This window comes from Psittacula echo (genome assembly GCF_963264785.1).
Source record: "Psittacula echo genome assembly, chromosome: 1".
In the NCBI taxonomy this organism is placed as follows: Eukaryota; Metazoa; Chordata; class Aves; order Psittaciformes; family Psittacidae; genus Psittacula; species Psittacula echo.
Genome location: NC_137735.1, coordinates 12,519,132 through 12,535,905, shown reverse-complemented (window position 1 = coordinate 12,535,905; position 16,774 = coordinate 12,519,132). Strand labels below are relative to the sequence as shown.

The window sequence follows — 16,774 nt, the reverse complement described above, 5'->3', positions numbered from 1 at the left end:
GAACTTTATCTCTCCCCCTTGGCGTGAACTTCAGTGCTTCTTCTTTGCAATGGAAATTTCTGGTTCTATGATTCTATGATTACCTAATTTTAAAACGTACTGTATAAAAGAATCTTTGGTATTTCAACTGGAGCCAACTGGACTTTTCAGTCTTGATGTGGATGATTAAATTATTTTAGTTTCATATTTCATTTTATAATCCATTGGGCCTCGGATTTCATTCAGTATAATATTAAATTACTGCCACAGGCATAAAGCACCATTCTGTTATAATTATTCTAGGAAATCAGCAAATAACTTCTCTCCTGCTGGTGTTTTTCTTTCCAAAGGAAGCTGGCCAAGACCCAAACCAATAATTAGATTGTTTAGTATGAGAACGGTATAGAGAGTGAATCTTAAACTCTTTGTGCTTGCAGATGCTGTCCTTTATGTAAAGGTTTAGCTGTTTATGGTATCATGGAATTCATAGGATCCTATTTTTGAAGGGCATTAATTGAACAGTAGATAATACATTTAAGCCTATTAGTAATACAGCTGTTTGTTTTTCTCCCCATTCTGTTTCCCAGATGTTGACTTACTTTGCCGCATTTGAGGTATTCTTTGAAGAAAATCTGCCAAAGTTATTTGCTCACTTCAAAAAAAATAACTTGACTCCAGACATCTATCTGATTGATTGGTAAGGCTTTGAAAATGGAATTACTAATGTGCATACTACCCTACAGCTTTGTGTCAGTGTTCATGACGGAAGCTGGAGTGCTTTTACCTGGCTTAGTGTTCTTTTAAGTTAAAGACTTTACCTTTTGTTCAGTACTTGAGTTGTCAATCCAAATCATTCCCACATACACCTGTGATGTTTGATGTTTGCCTAACCTTTTTTATTGTACTTGTGTTGAGTTTAAAGCCTGTTTTGAAATACAGCTGTATAGCAGTGTTTAGCCATATTTGGTGCATATTTGGATTGATCTTCTGAGAAAATCTGTTAGTTTGTCTACTCCATGTGCAGGTGTGTCCCAGGAATATATATCCAGAAAATACTGCTAGTCTGGCATTTAAAATGCGTAGCTTGTCTGCCTGCACAGAACAGGAATAGAGGAGTAAACACATTTGTCCATGCAACAAAAAGCTAGAAGCTACAGAATAGCGAACACCTCGGCTTTTGGCAGGATGAACTATGACTCTTAGTCTGTATCTTACTCGTATTAGGTGGTCCCAGATCCCATTTAGAGGACTCCAGTACAGGTTGTCTGAAAACTGATCTTGATTGACATAGCCCAATTCAATTGCTAAAGGGCATGTTTTTAATTACTGCAGCTATTCCCCTTGGCAAACAGGCAATTACAATCTTTTTATTTTGTGAAGCTGTCTTCCCTTTTAGTTCCAGTGCAATTAGAACCTTTTTCCTGGGAGAGAAGAAAAGACGATCTTATTTGCACTCCTGCCAAATTTCAGTGTGGTATAAGGAACTCCAAATTAAGTGTTTGCATTTGTGCCTGTGAGACTGGTTTGGGGCAGCTAAAAAGTCTCTTCTCACCAGGCGTGACTGGTGCGGGAGGATACGTAATCTTTTGTGGAAACTTGATTTGCCCTTAAGTTGTTGACAGCTTCTTCTGATCTCAGATATCTGACTGAATATCTTCAGTCAAAGATTAAATTCCCAGTAGTAACAGCGTTTTTTTTCCTGCGATTCATGTGGTATTACTTTGGAGAACATTTGTTCTGTTAATGCAGTTCTATTTGAACTAAGCTCTCGATACCCTGATTTTTAAGACCTAGTTGTTGGCACTGAACATCTTATTGATCCATTAGACAAATCAATTTAATGTAATTGAGTCCAGTTCAAGCTTGAAGTTTGAATATGTGAAATTCCGTGGGGTCATGGAATTGCTGGGGCATTGGACACAAACTCTAGATCATGTAGTCTAAACCCACTGCTCAAAGCAGGGTCAAGTTGAGCAGGTTGCTCAGGACTTAGTCTGGTTGGGGTTTGAGTATGTCCAAGGAAGGAGATTCCACAACCTCTCCAGGCAACTCTGTTCCAGTGTTCAACCACCCTCACAGTGAACAAGCTTTTTTATTTTCTTACGTTTAAATGGAATTTCCTGTATTTCAGTTTGTGCCCACTGGTTTTTGTCCTTTCACAGGATACAAGAAGAGTCTGTCTCTGTCTTCCTGCCAAGTGTTTTTATGCATTGAGGTCTAAGCCATGTCTTTGCTGGATTAAATAGTACCAGCTTTCACTATGTACCAGGTGCTCCAAGCCTTTATTCATACTCATGGCAAGCTGGACTTTCCTCAGTGTATCTGTCTGTCCTAATCGGGAAGCCCAGAGCTGGTTCACCAGTGCTGAGTAGATGGATGACCTGCCTTGGCCTGCTGGCAGTGCTGTTCCTAATGCAGCCCAGGAGTTTGTGGACATTCTTTGCTGCAAAAGCACATTTCTGGCTTCCATTTAACTTATCCACCAGGACCTCCATGTCCTTTACTGCAAAGCTGCTGCATTGCAGTCTGTTGGCTTCCCACATGTACTGGTACCTGGCCTGATTTCCTGCCCAGGTGCAGGACTTGGCATTTCCCTTTATTGAACTTCATGAGTCTCATGCTGGTTCATTTCTCCAGTGTCTCAGGGTCCCTATGGAATGGTGTATCAAGCACTCCTCCCAGTTTTGTATCACCTGCAAACTCACTGAGGATACAGTCTGATCCATTATCTAGGTCCTTAATGAAGGCATTTGAAAGATTGGATGAGTATCAACCCTTGAGTATTTTGCCAGTGGATTGGCTTGAAGCTGTACTTCCTGCCACTAATGACAATCTTCTGAGCCTGGCAGTTCCAGCCCCTTTTCAGTCTACCTCGCTGTCCATTTGTCTAGTCCATTCTTCATCAGTTCATCAACAAGGATTTTTGGGATGCAGTATTGAAAACCTTGCTGACATCAAGATAGAAATCCATTGATGCCCTCTTATCCACCAAACCAGTCATCTCATATTGTAGAAGGCTGTCAAGTTGATCAGGTATTATTTTGCTTTCATAAATCCATGCGGACTTCTCCCAGTCACCTTTTTGGCCATCATATGTTTTGAAATGATATCCAGAAATTTTTCTTCTGTTAGTTTTGGGGGTGGAGAGGTGAGGCTTTCCAACCTGTAGTTACCTGGATCCTACTGCTTGAAGATAGGAATGACACCAGTTTTCTTCAGGTCCTCAGGAACCTCCCCTGGTCACTGGGGTCTTTCAAAGATAATTGAGCGTGGCTTCACAATGACAGCAGATAGTGTCCTCAGCGCTCATGTGTGTATCTTACCGCATCCCATGCACTTGTATGTGCCCAGTCTGTTTAAATGTTCCTTAAAGTGCTCCTCCTCCAGCTACGGGTAGGGCTTCCTTGCACCACATTTTTCCACTTATCTGGAGGACCAGGGTTTCCTGAAGGCAAGTCTTTTCAGTAAAGGCTGAGGTGAAGAAGGCAGTTCTGCTTGTGCTTTGTCACCAGGTTTCTTGCCCTGTTCAACAATGGGCTTGTATTTTCCTGAGTCTTATTTTTTCTGCTGATACTGGGAAAGCCTTTCTCATTGTCTTTAACATCCATTGCCGGGTTCAACTCCAGATGGGCTTTGGATTTCCTAGCCCCTTCTCTGCAGGCTCAGTCAATGTCTCTGCATTTTTCAGGGTCATCTGCCCCTCCTTCAGCATCTTGTATGCCTCCTTTTTATGTTTGAGTTTTGTCAGGAGGTTCTTGTTCATCCAAACAGGCCTCCTGCTGCTTTTGCTTGAGTTCCTTGGGTTTTGTATGCCTCTTACACAGAGGGTAGTGTAACTTGGGCAGTGTTTGACTTGGCTTTTACACTGGGATTAAATTTTAATGCAAGATGGGTAGGGGAATGAAGGAGTGTGTAATGGATAGGCTCATTTCTCACAGTATTTGATGGGAGAAAAAGCATCAGAAGGATTTTTATGACTGAAGGTTGAGAATAGTAAACTGGATTAGATCTATGTACAGAGCAGGAAGATGCTAGAAAAAATACTGGAAGAGGATAGAAGGGAAGGAAGAGAGCAGGGGATAGTACGTTCGATGATAAGAGGAAAGATGTTGAAATTACGTTGCCTCAGACCTCAGACAGTGTTGTGAAAAGCCTGTATGTGGAGGAAGCAATTGAATAAAAGGGATATCAGAATCGGAACACTGTAAACATGCTGGAGAATAACTGGATAGACAACATTAAAATCACCACGTTATAATCTTTTTAATGGATTGCTAGTTTAATGTGATGCTGGTGCAACTAAGGTGAGGTTTTTTTATGTAGGAGAGACTAAAGCTGAGTGTCTTCATAGTGCAGGCATGGTAATACCACTTCATTGTCTAACTTTGAGCTTACATTGAAAAGGAGAAATCCTGAGGAACACCACCAGAAATGGGAGGTTTAGAAAAAGACTGTTTTGACAAAAGGTTGAAGGTTTACATTCCCCTCAGCAATTTTGCTTTCATAGACTGGTCTTTATTGAATTTTCTTGAGTAAACATTTATGTGATCAGTTGTTCTCTTTGAGCACATGTATAGGTTACAGAAAAAAGGAAGACAATGCCTGAGTTACTCACAAAGAACTGAAGTGTCGAAGTGTGAGTGTGGAGGGCACATCAGGCCCCCTTTTTGTTCCTTCATGGGTATTGTCAAGAGCACTTGAAGGAAACTTCTGTCAGGAGTGGTTTTGGATGGAGCTTCTCAAGGGCTTTGTACCAGTGGACTGACAACCCTCAGCATTTCTCGCTGACTACCCACATCTGTACTAACGCTGTTTATTTTAATCCCAAGGACAATTTACTGTGTTCTTCCTCATCCCTAGAGAGCCACCACACTAGAATGTGCACAGGAATGTAGGCTAGCTGAGGTAGTCCTGCCCAATCCTATATTCAGCTTTTTAACACCTCTTGAGTTAGACAGCTTGTCCCACTGTCTTTAATTTTGTTAGACAGTAGAGTTGGTATTTAACCGTGTAAGATTTATAATATTTAAATATGTAGGTGCATGTGGATATATGTGTGTGTATATATATGCATGGGGGTTTTTTATATATATATACACACACACACACTTTCTACTTTAAAATACTTTGTTCCTGTAGGAAGCAGGTTTATTTTCATTTTAACAGCCACTGGAAACTTAGCAAATTGCACTTCATATGTGCTGTCCCTCCATTACTTCCAGGATGTAACATAGAAAAGATGGAAGGAAAAATCATGTGGGTCTGTGGTCTGGAAAGTGACTAGTTCTTAAAGCTAAGGACTTTGGAAAATGTTGCTCCCAAGGTTGCCTGTGTCTCATGGTTGACAGTGAATTTGCTGTAGTACAGATACTGCTGTCTTAAAAATAGAACTGCTTCCCGAAAGATAAGAATGTGTTTGCAGCGTGTTTAAAGTCAGGGAAGAGCACAGTACAGTGTCTCTCTGAACAGACGGACCTTTTGGTTGTAGGTAGAAATCTCTCTGAAACAGCTTTGCTCTAGCAACATTACTTTTATTTAAATGCTCATTTATTCTGCACTCCAAAGGAATGCCTGCTGCTATCCCGGTGGCTGGCATGGTTACTGTGCAAGCATGTGTGCAGTAAATCTCAGTTGGTGCCAGCTCTGGGAGGGCTCCAGTAGCCAGTGCTGCACAGACCAGTTGCTGGGAAACCCTCCTGCTCCTGCAGCAATTCCAGTGGCATCAACTAGGCTCCTTTGTGCTGCTTCCTGTAAGCAGTGCCGCAGGGAACAGCAGTAAAATTGGAATGGTTAAATCATTTGTGAAGAGATACGTGCCAGGAAAAAGAAATGCTGTGCATACAGATGGGCCCAGCTATGCAGGTGATGCAGTGCTGCTTTGGGGTTTCTTGGGGCTGGCACAGGATGTAGGGAGGGTGGAGTCCCCCATCAGTTCTGTTCCACCACTGCTTCTGTGATGGGAAAATGCCAAGGACTTAAGAAATCAATTAAAAGGTGAGTGGCAAGATCATCAGTGGGTACCTGCCAGACATAAGGCATCTCCTTTAAAAAAGACCTATGTGCTTCAAACCCAAATTCCAATTGATAAATCTCACAGAACAAATTCAAAAGCTACACAGGTTGCTCCTTTTTCTGGAGAATATAAAGGGAATCAAGTGTGAGAAAGATGTGAAGAGCAACATACAGTCAGGTTCACAGAGAATAGAGGGGAGATGGTGTGTCTAAATAGCCCAGTTTTGGCCTCACAGCTTTGTCTGCTGAGGTACCCCAGGCTCTTGTGAGCAGAGCAGAATGTGGCATTGCAAAGGCCACATGATATCTATTTTTTATTTGCTGCTGCTATACAAACACCTCTTTATCCCTACTCAGAAAAATGATTTAGGCAATAATTATAGCCAGGAGCCTTGTTTGTACTGATGGATTGATCAGTGGTTCTTCAGTATTATATTGACTGTGATTGTGCTCTGTGAATATTAACTTTCTTTTGATGCCATTTGCTTGTTACGATAAAGGTCCAAGCCAGTCTGTGTGGACGTTTGTAGTAGGCACTTATAGTGAAATATTCATAAGCTTGCTCTCTGTTACATCAAGAGAAACATAGTCCATGTCATGCCAGTCACTCTCCACCCCCCAAAAAAAAGAAGTTTAAGATGTTGTTCTAAATGCATGCCTCCTTTTGAAACCCAAACTGGGCTGTAATTCTGTCCAGAGGTTTCTGGTGACATCCTCATTTTTTGACTGGAGTTGTTGTGGACTTTAGTCCAATTTACAGTGTGCTCATCCTTATGTCACTGCAGGTTAGGGTGGAACCAAGTGAAATACTGTGCTGCTGAGTAGTAGTGCTGGGTGAGAGAGCAGGGCTTTTGGGTGCTCAGAAATTGGCAATTGCTCAGAAGCTCACACGCTATTTGTCTTATATTGATACATTTTACAATGCAGTCAGATTTTCTGAGTGCTAAGTTGCTCTGTTGCAGTCAGTACTGTGTAGTACATATTACTTCAGTTTTCCTAATAAGGAACTAAGTAAATACGTCCACTTTTTCTTTTCAACTGTAATGATTCTAAAACTGTACTAAATAAACTGTTACCAACAAGTCCACTGCAATAACCCTAAAGGTGCTAATGGGAACGGAGATGCCACTCTACAATAAAGTAACGCATGAACATGTAGAAAGGTGCAGTCATTGTCTCAAAACAGATGTAGTTGACATTGATACAAAATGTAACAACTAAAAATTCATACCAGGATGAAGGAGGGAGGATCCAAAAGGTCCTGAATTAATTCATCAGTTCCCACAATTCAGAAGCTGCAGAAGAATTTTTGTACTGTTGCAGACATGGGAAAAGAATATGTAACATCAGATTTGCAGCATGACTTGTGAAACAAAAATCTGGCATAGCTGCGTTCATCATCGCTGTTGCTAACACACCTTATGAAGATGTTTAATTAAAAAATAAAGAAAAGAGGATAAAAAAGAAAAAGGAATAAAGGAAAGAAAACACAGAGCCTGTGGTTATGGTAACAGTGCTTTGCTTTCCTGTGACATTATGATCACACACTTTCCCTGAGAGTAGAAAACCAGCCAGGATTTCATGCATCTACCTCAAAGTATGCTTCCATGATAAGGGAGGCTGGGAGGAACAGGAGCATCTGGCGCTTCATTTATTTTTTCCCTCTTCCAAACGGAAAGCAGCCAGTAGCCTGCATTTACATTACTCTGGCAGTGGACATCTTTGTGATTAGCTGTGCTGTCTGCACCTGGGACTCACAGTGAGTTGTAAGAGAGCTGCAGACAGAAAATCATCCCACAGTACAGTGTGAGCAGATTGTGCACGAGTAGTGTACTTGTGCTGCTGAGAGCTGCTATAGCTGTGTTAGTCCAGCAGCTGCTTTATTGCTATAATAAATTTCAGCTGGGTTTCACATCAGTAGCTCAGATGTCTAATAGAAAATGCCTTTCAATAGGAAATGCTGGAAGGGAGCAAATGCTCTATCTGTTCTTTGCTGTAATGATTCCCACTGTTGTTTCAGTGCTTATTCTAGGGGGCCCAATCTCCATTCTTGGGGCTTGATGCATTTCCATGCTGATATTAATGGAAATGAATTGCCTTGCAAATTTCCTGCAATTGCACTTCTTCCAAATTGTGAAGAGATCAATGTCAACAAGCTTATTTGATGTGGCAGCTTTTTTGATGAGTAAATCTTCTCTTACAGTAAGTAGTGTTCTAATAAGTAGTTCTGATTATTTCTTCTGACAGTTAATTTTCTGCACAGTTGCAGATGTAATACACATGGGCTATTTAGGTTAGGTCTGAATAATGCAGAATAATAGCTTTTGTGAATAAAACCAAACCCCAGAAAAGCAGCCATTGTTACTTATCTATACCAGGAGTAGTTCCTGGCTGAGGGTTTGCCTGCTACTTGGTGATCAGGAAAGGACTCGGTTGAATTGCTTCCTATTACACTGTTCTTTTTAAATGGAAAAGCTGTTGCTGCTTCCTGTGCATGTGTGTGTATATAGACAAAAAGTCTGAGTTCTGCTGTGTGGGTATTCTGTAGCAAGATGTGTTTTATGTGGTGCGTGACTGTACTGAAATATTGAAAGAGTAGGTGAAGCCTCCAAAACGTGATGAGTCAGTAACCCAAAGAAAGGCCTTGTTTTGTGCTGTTCTTATGCATCCATGTATAATACATGTGTGAACAGTAGTGGGGTTTTTCCATCCCAGGCTCCACCTCTGCTTTACTTATTTTAATATAGCTTTTTGGAGAACAGAACTTAAACAATTTCCACTTCTTATAAAAAGCATTGCAATAAGATGTAACAATAGAAAAAAGGTAAACCCCTGAGGCTCCTAAGCCTGCAATTTTACTTGTACCTGAATTTGTGTGAATGATTTAGTTCCATCTTGGTACTTGTAAAATGAATACATTTTCCCATTTTCCTGAAGTGTCCTGATGGACAGGGAAGCCTTGATAACCCATCATTCGAATAACCTCATATAGTAAAAAGCTGAAACTGCAGAAAACCTTTGATTATTAGAATTTGCCGTGAAAATAATTCATTCATGTTTGATGCTTAAATATATATTCACAAGTGTGTGTTTGTGTGTGTGTAATCTGTTCCATTGTATTATTTAATGTAAACCCGAATTTCCTAAATAAGAAATTTGGGATCCTAGGGGGGAGACTTAAACACAAGAGAGCTACTGTTCAATTCGGCATACTCGACAATGAATTTTGTGTTGAAACGTGGAAAGGTTTTGTTTCAGTTTGAGGCTTTGCTGACCTCTGCCGGAGAAAGAATGATTTGCAGCTTATGGAGATCTTTATGCAGTGCCCGTGGGGAGAAAGGTTCTCCCTAAACCCCAATGTAACTCTTTTCCCTTATACACTATAACTTAATTCACTTCCTGTAATGACATTGTTGGTGGCAAAGAAAACTGCTGTGCCTGTAGTGAAATGTTGGCGAGAGGAGGGAATGGGGAGCATCTTTGGGTTCCTGGCTGCAAGGCTGTCAGTATTTTGATGAAGAAAGACACGTGCTCTTGGCAGTTAATGGAAATACAGTTTTAGCAACAGGGAGGAGGTTCTTTCTTCTGCTGTTACCTTTTCTCTTTGGGGATCACATCCATTGAAGCACACTGAGCCAGCATCTTGTCACAGCTGTCTACACATTCTCTCTGGATGTTGTGCCTGTTTCTCTCAACTCATTAGAGTTTACACTGATCTTTCCTCCAAAACTCATGTGGTCATTACTTTGCCAGTCAAGCAAGCCTGGAACAGGAGTTATATTTACATATCTCCTTCATCTGATGCACAAATTTCCCTTTGCAGTATGGCTTTAAGTTCAGCTTTTTGTTTTCTCACAGCTAAAACTATATCAATCCTCAACTCTGAAGGCATAGTTAGATAATGCCTGTGGCTTGTGCATGTCCATCATAAACCCATGTATAATGATTGTTTCTTCTGGTGTGATCCTAGAGAATTGAACTTGGAGACTCAGATTGATAGCAAGAAGCCATAATGGTTGTTATATTGTTTCATATATTGGTATGCTGCAACTAATGGAAGTAATTTCGAAATTAAGAGAAAAGGAATATTCAGTTATAAATATTTGAGAAGCCTCAAAGTTACTGCTGATGGGGCTATGTGCTTCTGTGAATGTCCAAGATATTCTTGTCCAGCAGCACTGAAAATTTTGTTTTGTTTTTCAGGATATTCACATTGTACAGCAAATCTTTGCCACTAGACCTGGCATGTCGTGTCTGGGATGTGTTCTGCCGTGATGGGGAAGAGTTCTTATTCCGTACAGCACTGGGAATATTGAAACTTTTTGAAGATATTTTGACCAAAATGGACTTCATTCATATAGCCCAGTTTTTAACAAAGCTACCAGAGGACTTGCCTTCGGAAGAATTCTTCACATCTATTTCTGCCATTCAGATGCAAAGTAGAAATAAAAAGTGGGCTCAGGTAAAGGGGATGTTAATCTTTGATAACGGATGATTGTACTGTACTTAGGAAAACAGGGTTGGGAGGAATGCTTTAGCATAGCTAGTACTTGATTTTACAGGTAGGTAGGACTGTGTAGCTCACTCCGTGCTTTTAGTGTGCATTCAGGTGAGTGCATTCCCTGAGCTTACTCTCCTCTGGAAAGAGAGAGCTCAGTCAACATTTAAGATTGAGCTGTTCAGTGGGGTTGATGAAATACATTATCATACAGCTTTTTAAGTTCATTAATTACAAAGGCTGCTGGCAAAGTTACAGGTTGATATTTAAAAGCAGAAATTCGCTCATTGGGAGAAGATGACAATTTGTCAGAACACATTATCACACAGTCATCATCTTGATATTCTTGAGGATCTATTTTGCCTAATTTGGGGCTGCACAGAAGTGATTGCATCTCTGAGTTCTTTACTGGAATTTAGCACAGATGCCTTTATTTCAGACATTGTCTCATCACTGTGGTTTCAACTGAATTCCAGTTTAAAGAAAAAAGATGGAAAGGTGTCATCTGAACATGGAAATTGTTAAATGGCTGTAACAGCCATTCGTGCTGGAGGGTCAGGTCAAATATACTCCAGAGCATTTGGAGTGGAAACTTCTTTTTTTGCTATACTTTTTCCTTTTCAGTTTCTTGGAAGCAGTAACAGCCTGCTCCATGAGTCCTGCTGTAGTAGAGCTCTGCCCATTTTGTCTGGATTCATTTTTTCAGTGAAAGTAAGGTGGTGAGGTATCCCTGCCCATGGCAGGAGAGTTGGAACTAGATGATCTTAAGGTCCTTTCCAACCCTAACTATTCTATGATTCTATGTTAAGCATAGTGGTTATGGCAGTTCAGCTGCAAATGAGAGCGTGTGGTTCTTCCTTGGAGTGACAGTGTCCTTCTAGATGCTGGATACTGCCAGCTTGCTATTCCAGATGAGAACTTCTAACCTTCACAGCAAGGTAGATTGTAGCCTCTGAGCCTTGCCTTGTGTATAAGAGGAAAAACAACCTGCGCTGCCCAGCTAAGAGCAGCACACTGCCAGCATTTTCTCCCTGACACAGCTTTCCTCACAGCTTTGTTTGCATTTCTCTTTTGGACTTGCTGGTAAGTTGCTAGTACAGATCCAGCTTTGTTTCTATTTTTCTGCAGTAATGCCTCCACAAGTAACCTCCCAGGCGTGTTCCTTTTCAGATGATTTTACTGTCTTTGAACATGTTGTGTGAATGTGGATCACATACCAGATATGTTCTCAGCCTACTACTGCTTTCCTTGCAGAGAAGGAGAGATCCTTTTCTGCCAAGTACCCCAAGTACTTGCCAAGTACTTTCTTAGCCAGTTGTTTTCAGTATGTGACACATGATGGTTTAGTGGTGATGATCACAACAGGAGAAGGACTTCAAAGTAACCTCACCCAAGCAGTCTTCCTCACCAGCTTCATTCTGGCAGTCCTGGTATTTTCCAGATGGTTTTTGCTTGTTGTGGCAAACTGAATTAAAAATGTTGCTGAACTGTGGTGCAAACAGATCTCTGATAGAGTTAGCATGGTGTAGGGTTGGTGTTGGCTGACCTCTTGCCTAGCTTGACTTCTGCACCAGCTGGCTTTCTTGACCAGGAAGTTCTATTGCTGAGTAAGTTTCCATCAGGAAAGCCTGCTTGCTCTCTAGCCTGCCATCATTTTCCAAGCCAGAAGTGTGTAAGAGCTATGAGCTTGCTCATGTCATGTGCTTACTGGGACTGCTCAGTTGCTAAGGTACCACAAGTGGATCTGACCTAGGAAAGCTAACAAGACACAGAGGGTATGGGATTTTGTTTTCTATTACTTAGATGCCTCCTAGCTAGATAGTTTTCTGACTGTGACTACTATTGAAGTCAGATGCATTTTCTGTAGAGAAGTACCTTTTCAAATTAGCAAAATGGATGTCAAAAGTGATGGATGCACCACTTCCAAGATAAACTCTTGGGTGGAGAGACCAGGCGCACTGGTTCCCAGAGGATGTAGAATGCTCGAGCTTAGAAAAGTAGGCTTTGTATTCTTATCTTTAGCATCATCTCATCTGGGTACAGTCCCTATACTGCATAAGCAAGCAGCAGAGTTTGAGGTATTATTTCTTTGTAGGAGTATATTTGACTGTAGAAGTCAAATTTAGCTGCTCATCTCAGCAGTAGGTGTATTTGGCAGTCAGAGCACCCACTCAGAAAACCTTTCACCTTCCTGTACCATGGTAATTACAGTCCTGTTATCCTGTAGGTCACATTCTGAGCTGATGCTGTCTAGAGATTATGTGTGTAGGATCTCATCTAAAATGTGGGCTGCTTATGAGGCTGGTTTTCACAGTCCTGGTTCCTTCATCAGATGGGCTGGTATGTGTTTTCCATCTCACTCCACTTTCCCTTGGTCACTGACAATGTGATCAGGAAGCTAAAGACTGCAAGGAGTCCTAGTAAATCATGGACACAGCACTTCTAGTGACAAGGACTCTGCGTATTGGTAGGAAACTACAAGCTCTGGTTTTATTCTGGAATTACCTACAAAGAACTCCAGGGCATTGTGCCGATACAGCCTTAGCCTGAAATAGGTGTGGATGTTGCTACACCTACTGCTTTGTCATCAACAGCAGAGGAATAGAGATGATAGAACAGACTACACTGTTGGCTTAGCATTTCTGTAATCTGTTGTACTTCAAATCTTGGCTCCATAAGGTTTCCCAGGTAACTAGAGAATCTGAGCTCTGTTAGTTGGCTTAAGGTCTGTGTGTGTTCTGCTTCTCTGGACAAGTATTTTGGTGTCATTCTTGTGCTCCTTAAAAAGAGTTAACTCTTTTCCACCAAGGATATTGTTAGTATGGCACTTGAAACTCATAAGCCCATTTGATTGAGTAGCTGCTGATTTACCCTGCATCTCAATGAAAAGGACCTCACTGAAATCTCTCCAATTCTAGAAACTGCTGAGCAGTCAGCCAGCTGTAGCTCTGGTCAGACCCATGTTGAACTCTTGTTGTAACAGCTATGGGGGCTTTTGCACTGAAGTGTAAGTGAGGGGCGTGATTGCCATGAGAGCAATTGAGCCCCACCTGCTGTTAAGTCTGGGCACAGGTTGGTTTGAAGTCAGTCGGAGAAAGAAGGTTCCTTAACTCATAACTGCGAATCTTTGAGATGAAATGTCCCTCAGCACATTAAGTTCCGGGCTGATTCTTGAGGATGCTGATAGACTTCTTCATCAGAGACTAACTCTAGGGCAGGGAGCGTGTTAAGCAGCACGAGAAACTGGCTCTTATTGTGCCCTTTACACAAGGACTAACAAACAAAATTGTGCATCAGATATTGATAAATACACATTTTCAGTGTGACTGTGGACTTTTTGCTTCCAAAAAAGATGGAAGCAGATCTGGAGATGCTGATGCACTCTAGACAAGCACCAGGCAGCACGAAGGTAGTTCTGTCCCAGACTCTCAGATAATGCTGTATGGCTCTGGCTGATGACTTGATCTGTTTTCAGATATTCTGTTTACCTTGAGAAGTATAACTTCCCCTCAGGCAGCATCCTTTAATAGTGCTAGACTTGTGTAATCTGGGCAAGAATCTCATCTCCAGGCTTCAAAAGTGTGCGCTGGGGGGAAATTGAGTTTAAACTCTTGTAAAATCCATTTGTATCTACTGTGCCACAAGGGCTTACAGGAGAGGTCTCCATCCATGGAGAGGTTCTCCAAATTCGATTACATTTAATAGTTAGAATAGTATTGCTAAGAGATAATTAAATTGGGAACTCTTCAGACAATGATTTATTGAGTCTCTTTTAAATTCTAATACTTTGTTCTCTCTCATTCTAGATCCTGGCTGCTCTGCAGAAAGATAACCGGGAAATGGAGAAAGGAAGTCCCTCACTCAAACGTTAAAAACATGGCTGTCCACAGTGAAAGGAGCTACAGTGGCAGAAGTATCGAGTACTGTCTGACATATATGAGCCTGCAAAGTGAAGTGTTATTTCAGCGTTTTGTTTAGTAGTAGAATAGCCTTAAAGAGAAGAGAGGAAACAAGAGAAGGGGGGGCGGGAAGGGAATTAAGGGATAAAAACCTTATAAATTAAACCTAGGATTAGCCTTAAACTTTTAGTGGAATGAGCATTTGCTGTGGACAGCACTATACATTCTGATCTTCTGATGAGGGCAGTGAAGCTTAAATGATACCATTTTATGATTATTTTTTTCTTTCATGTTTTAGAAGACTGAGCATTCAGCAATTGCTTTGAATGCTATTCCCCAATGTCATTCTTGGGACAGGATATATTTCTGTATCTGCCATACCTGTAACAGTAGCTGGATCTGGATTTTAAATAACTGGTGCTGGAATTTATAGTTATAAGGACCATTTGTTTAGAAATGCTTCTTGTTTTATAGGCTGTGGGTCCCATTTACCAAAGAAATCATGTAGACGTAGGACTACATTCCGTTCTTTAGTAAGAAAACGTTAAGTAGAAAGCAAACTTGGAAGAGAAGTCACGCTAGCAGTGCAAAGCCAATTATTCTTCAAGATGTCTCAGAAATATATGTTTCCAGTCTGGATGCATAGCCATTAATCAGACTAGATTCCAAACTCACTGTGGGGCTTCAGGTATTAAGTTGGCATCATTTCCCAATCATACTAAGTGTATGTCTCCATGTGTCTCTCTTCCGGGGCAGTGCTCTTTCAGGGTGTTCTTGCCTACCAGATACTTATTCCTGTGCCGTTTCTCCAGTCATGCTGATAAAACAGTGGGCAGAGCAGATGAACTGAGAAATGGTTAAAAGTAAGTTTCATGCTTATCTAAACCCAGCTCTGCTCACTGGCAAAACCAAGGAGGAAAGGTGTAAGGGAGAAGTTGTGTAATCCAGTGTTGCTGCTGCAGAGAAAAGGCTCTGTAGGATCTCCTGAAGCTGCTGCTACTGCCACAGTGAGAAAGCGTTATGTGCAGCTGATCTGTATGTAGTGACAAGTGACAGACGTTTACTGGGGAATGTGCCAGACAAATACCATCAGGATAAGTACAAGCTGTCACTTCGTAGCATTTTATCCAGCCTCTCAGACATGGGAGCAAGTTACAGAGGCAGCAAACTGCGTTATTGTTATACAGCTTAGCTCCCCTCTGCATTCACGTGGATGTCAGACTGTAAATCATGAGTGCCTCTGATTTACAAGAATGTTTATTGTATAGTGAAAAATCTGTTTTATAATTAATGATGATCATTGAAAAGGGAAACTAACTGGAGCAATATTTGTGTTAACTGTAAACAGGTGTTACTAAATCCTCTAGCTATGTGGTCAGCGGTTTCCCAATGCTCTTCAGTCTGTTTTACACAGATATTTTGGCATTGTCTGAATGAAACAGAATAATAGTTGCACACTGCTCAACTCATCATGTAAATGACTGTGGGACATAATGACTACTGTCCTTCAGTATGAACATTGTTTCTGCAAGGAATAGCCTCATAGTAATAAGAAAAAGAGGGAAAGCAAGATTCCCTGGTAAGTGAGGACTCATAATCACTTTGGACAATGTGTCATGCAAATGCAGCTTGACAGTCTGATACCTCACTGGCCTCTTTTCCTGTCCACTTTGTGTACCTGGCGTAATGGATGTGGGTTTTTGTTGGCCATCTTAATTCCTCCATAAGACTTCTCTTAGGTCATCACTTACTAAAAATAGACATCAAGGTGTTGCTACGAAACACGTGTTAATTCTCCCAGAATTTGTATAGCTTTGGTCCTTCAGTGACCAGTACTTGTATGCTACATTGCTTTGAAGTGCAATAAGAAAGCTGGCCGGTCAGTAAGTGTTTTTTAATGTTACTTTTTCTATTACTACAACAAATATGCCTTTCCATGAAGGATATGAGAGGCCTACCACCTGAAACATTTGCACTATGCTTGTAAATGGTTTCCTAAACACAGACACAACTTTTTCCACAGTCTACATTTTTAGGTGGTACTGTAGCTGGCTTTGTGATTTAAGTCTTCATTGCAGCTAGATTTATATTTCCTTTTAAAGCTAGTCTGCAAGTGTGGCTCATTTGTCTGGTTGAAATGCATTCTTTAGCTCCTAAGTATCTTTGCAGCCGTTGACAGCCTGTTCTCCTTTTCCTCTTCTCAAAAAGATGTTGAATGTAACAGTGAAAAATGGGCATAGCTGTGGGGAAAAAGGCCTGCTGCAACACTTGTGCACTGTTTGTTACTTGCTAATGTAATTATTTTTGGTTTGTGATTTGGTCTTTCTGTTCTTAGAAGATGTATATATTTTCTAAATGATTTCTTTGTGTATATAAGGTATGCTCT

At 41.0% G+C, this 16,774-nt stretch overlaps 1 protein-coding gene across 8 annotated transcripts in view; it reads left to right on the top strand.

The window, feature by feature from the left end:
* The window catches only part of TBC1D14 (TBC1 domain family member 14), a 71,831-nt gene extending 57,332 nt beyond the window's left edge, over nucleotides 1-14,499 (top strand). For all 8 annotated transcript variants that reach the window (XM_080619744.1, XM_080619745.1, XM_080619746.1 and 5 more), the window contains 3 exons: nucleotides 567-676; nucleotides 10,195-10,453; nucleotides 14,296-14,499. In XM_080619744.1, the coding sequence (XP_080475870.1) occupies nucleotides 567-676; nucleotides 10,195-10,453; nucleotides 14,296-14,361 (435 nt within the window). In that variant the 3' untranslated portion in view covers nucleotides 14,362-14,499. The remainder of the gene's footprint in view (nucleotides 1-566; nucleotides 677-10,194; nucleotides 10,454-14,295) is intronic.
* Nucleotides 14,500-16,774: the final 2,275 nt, after the last annotated feature.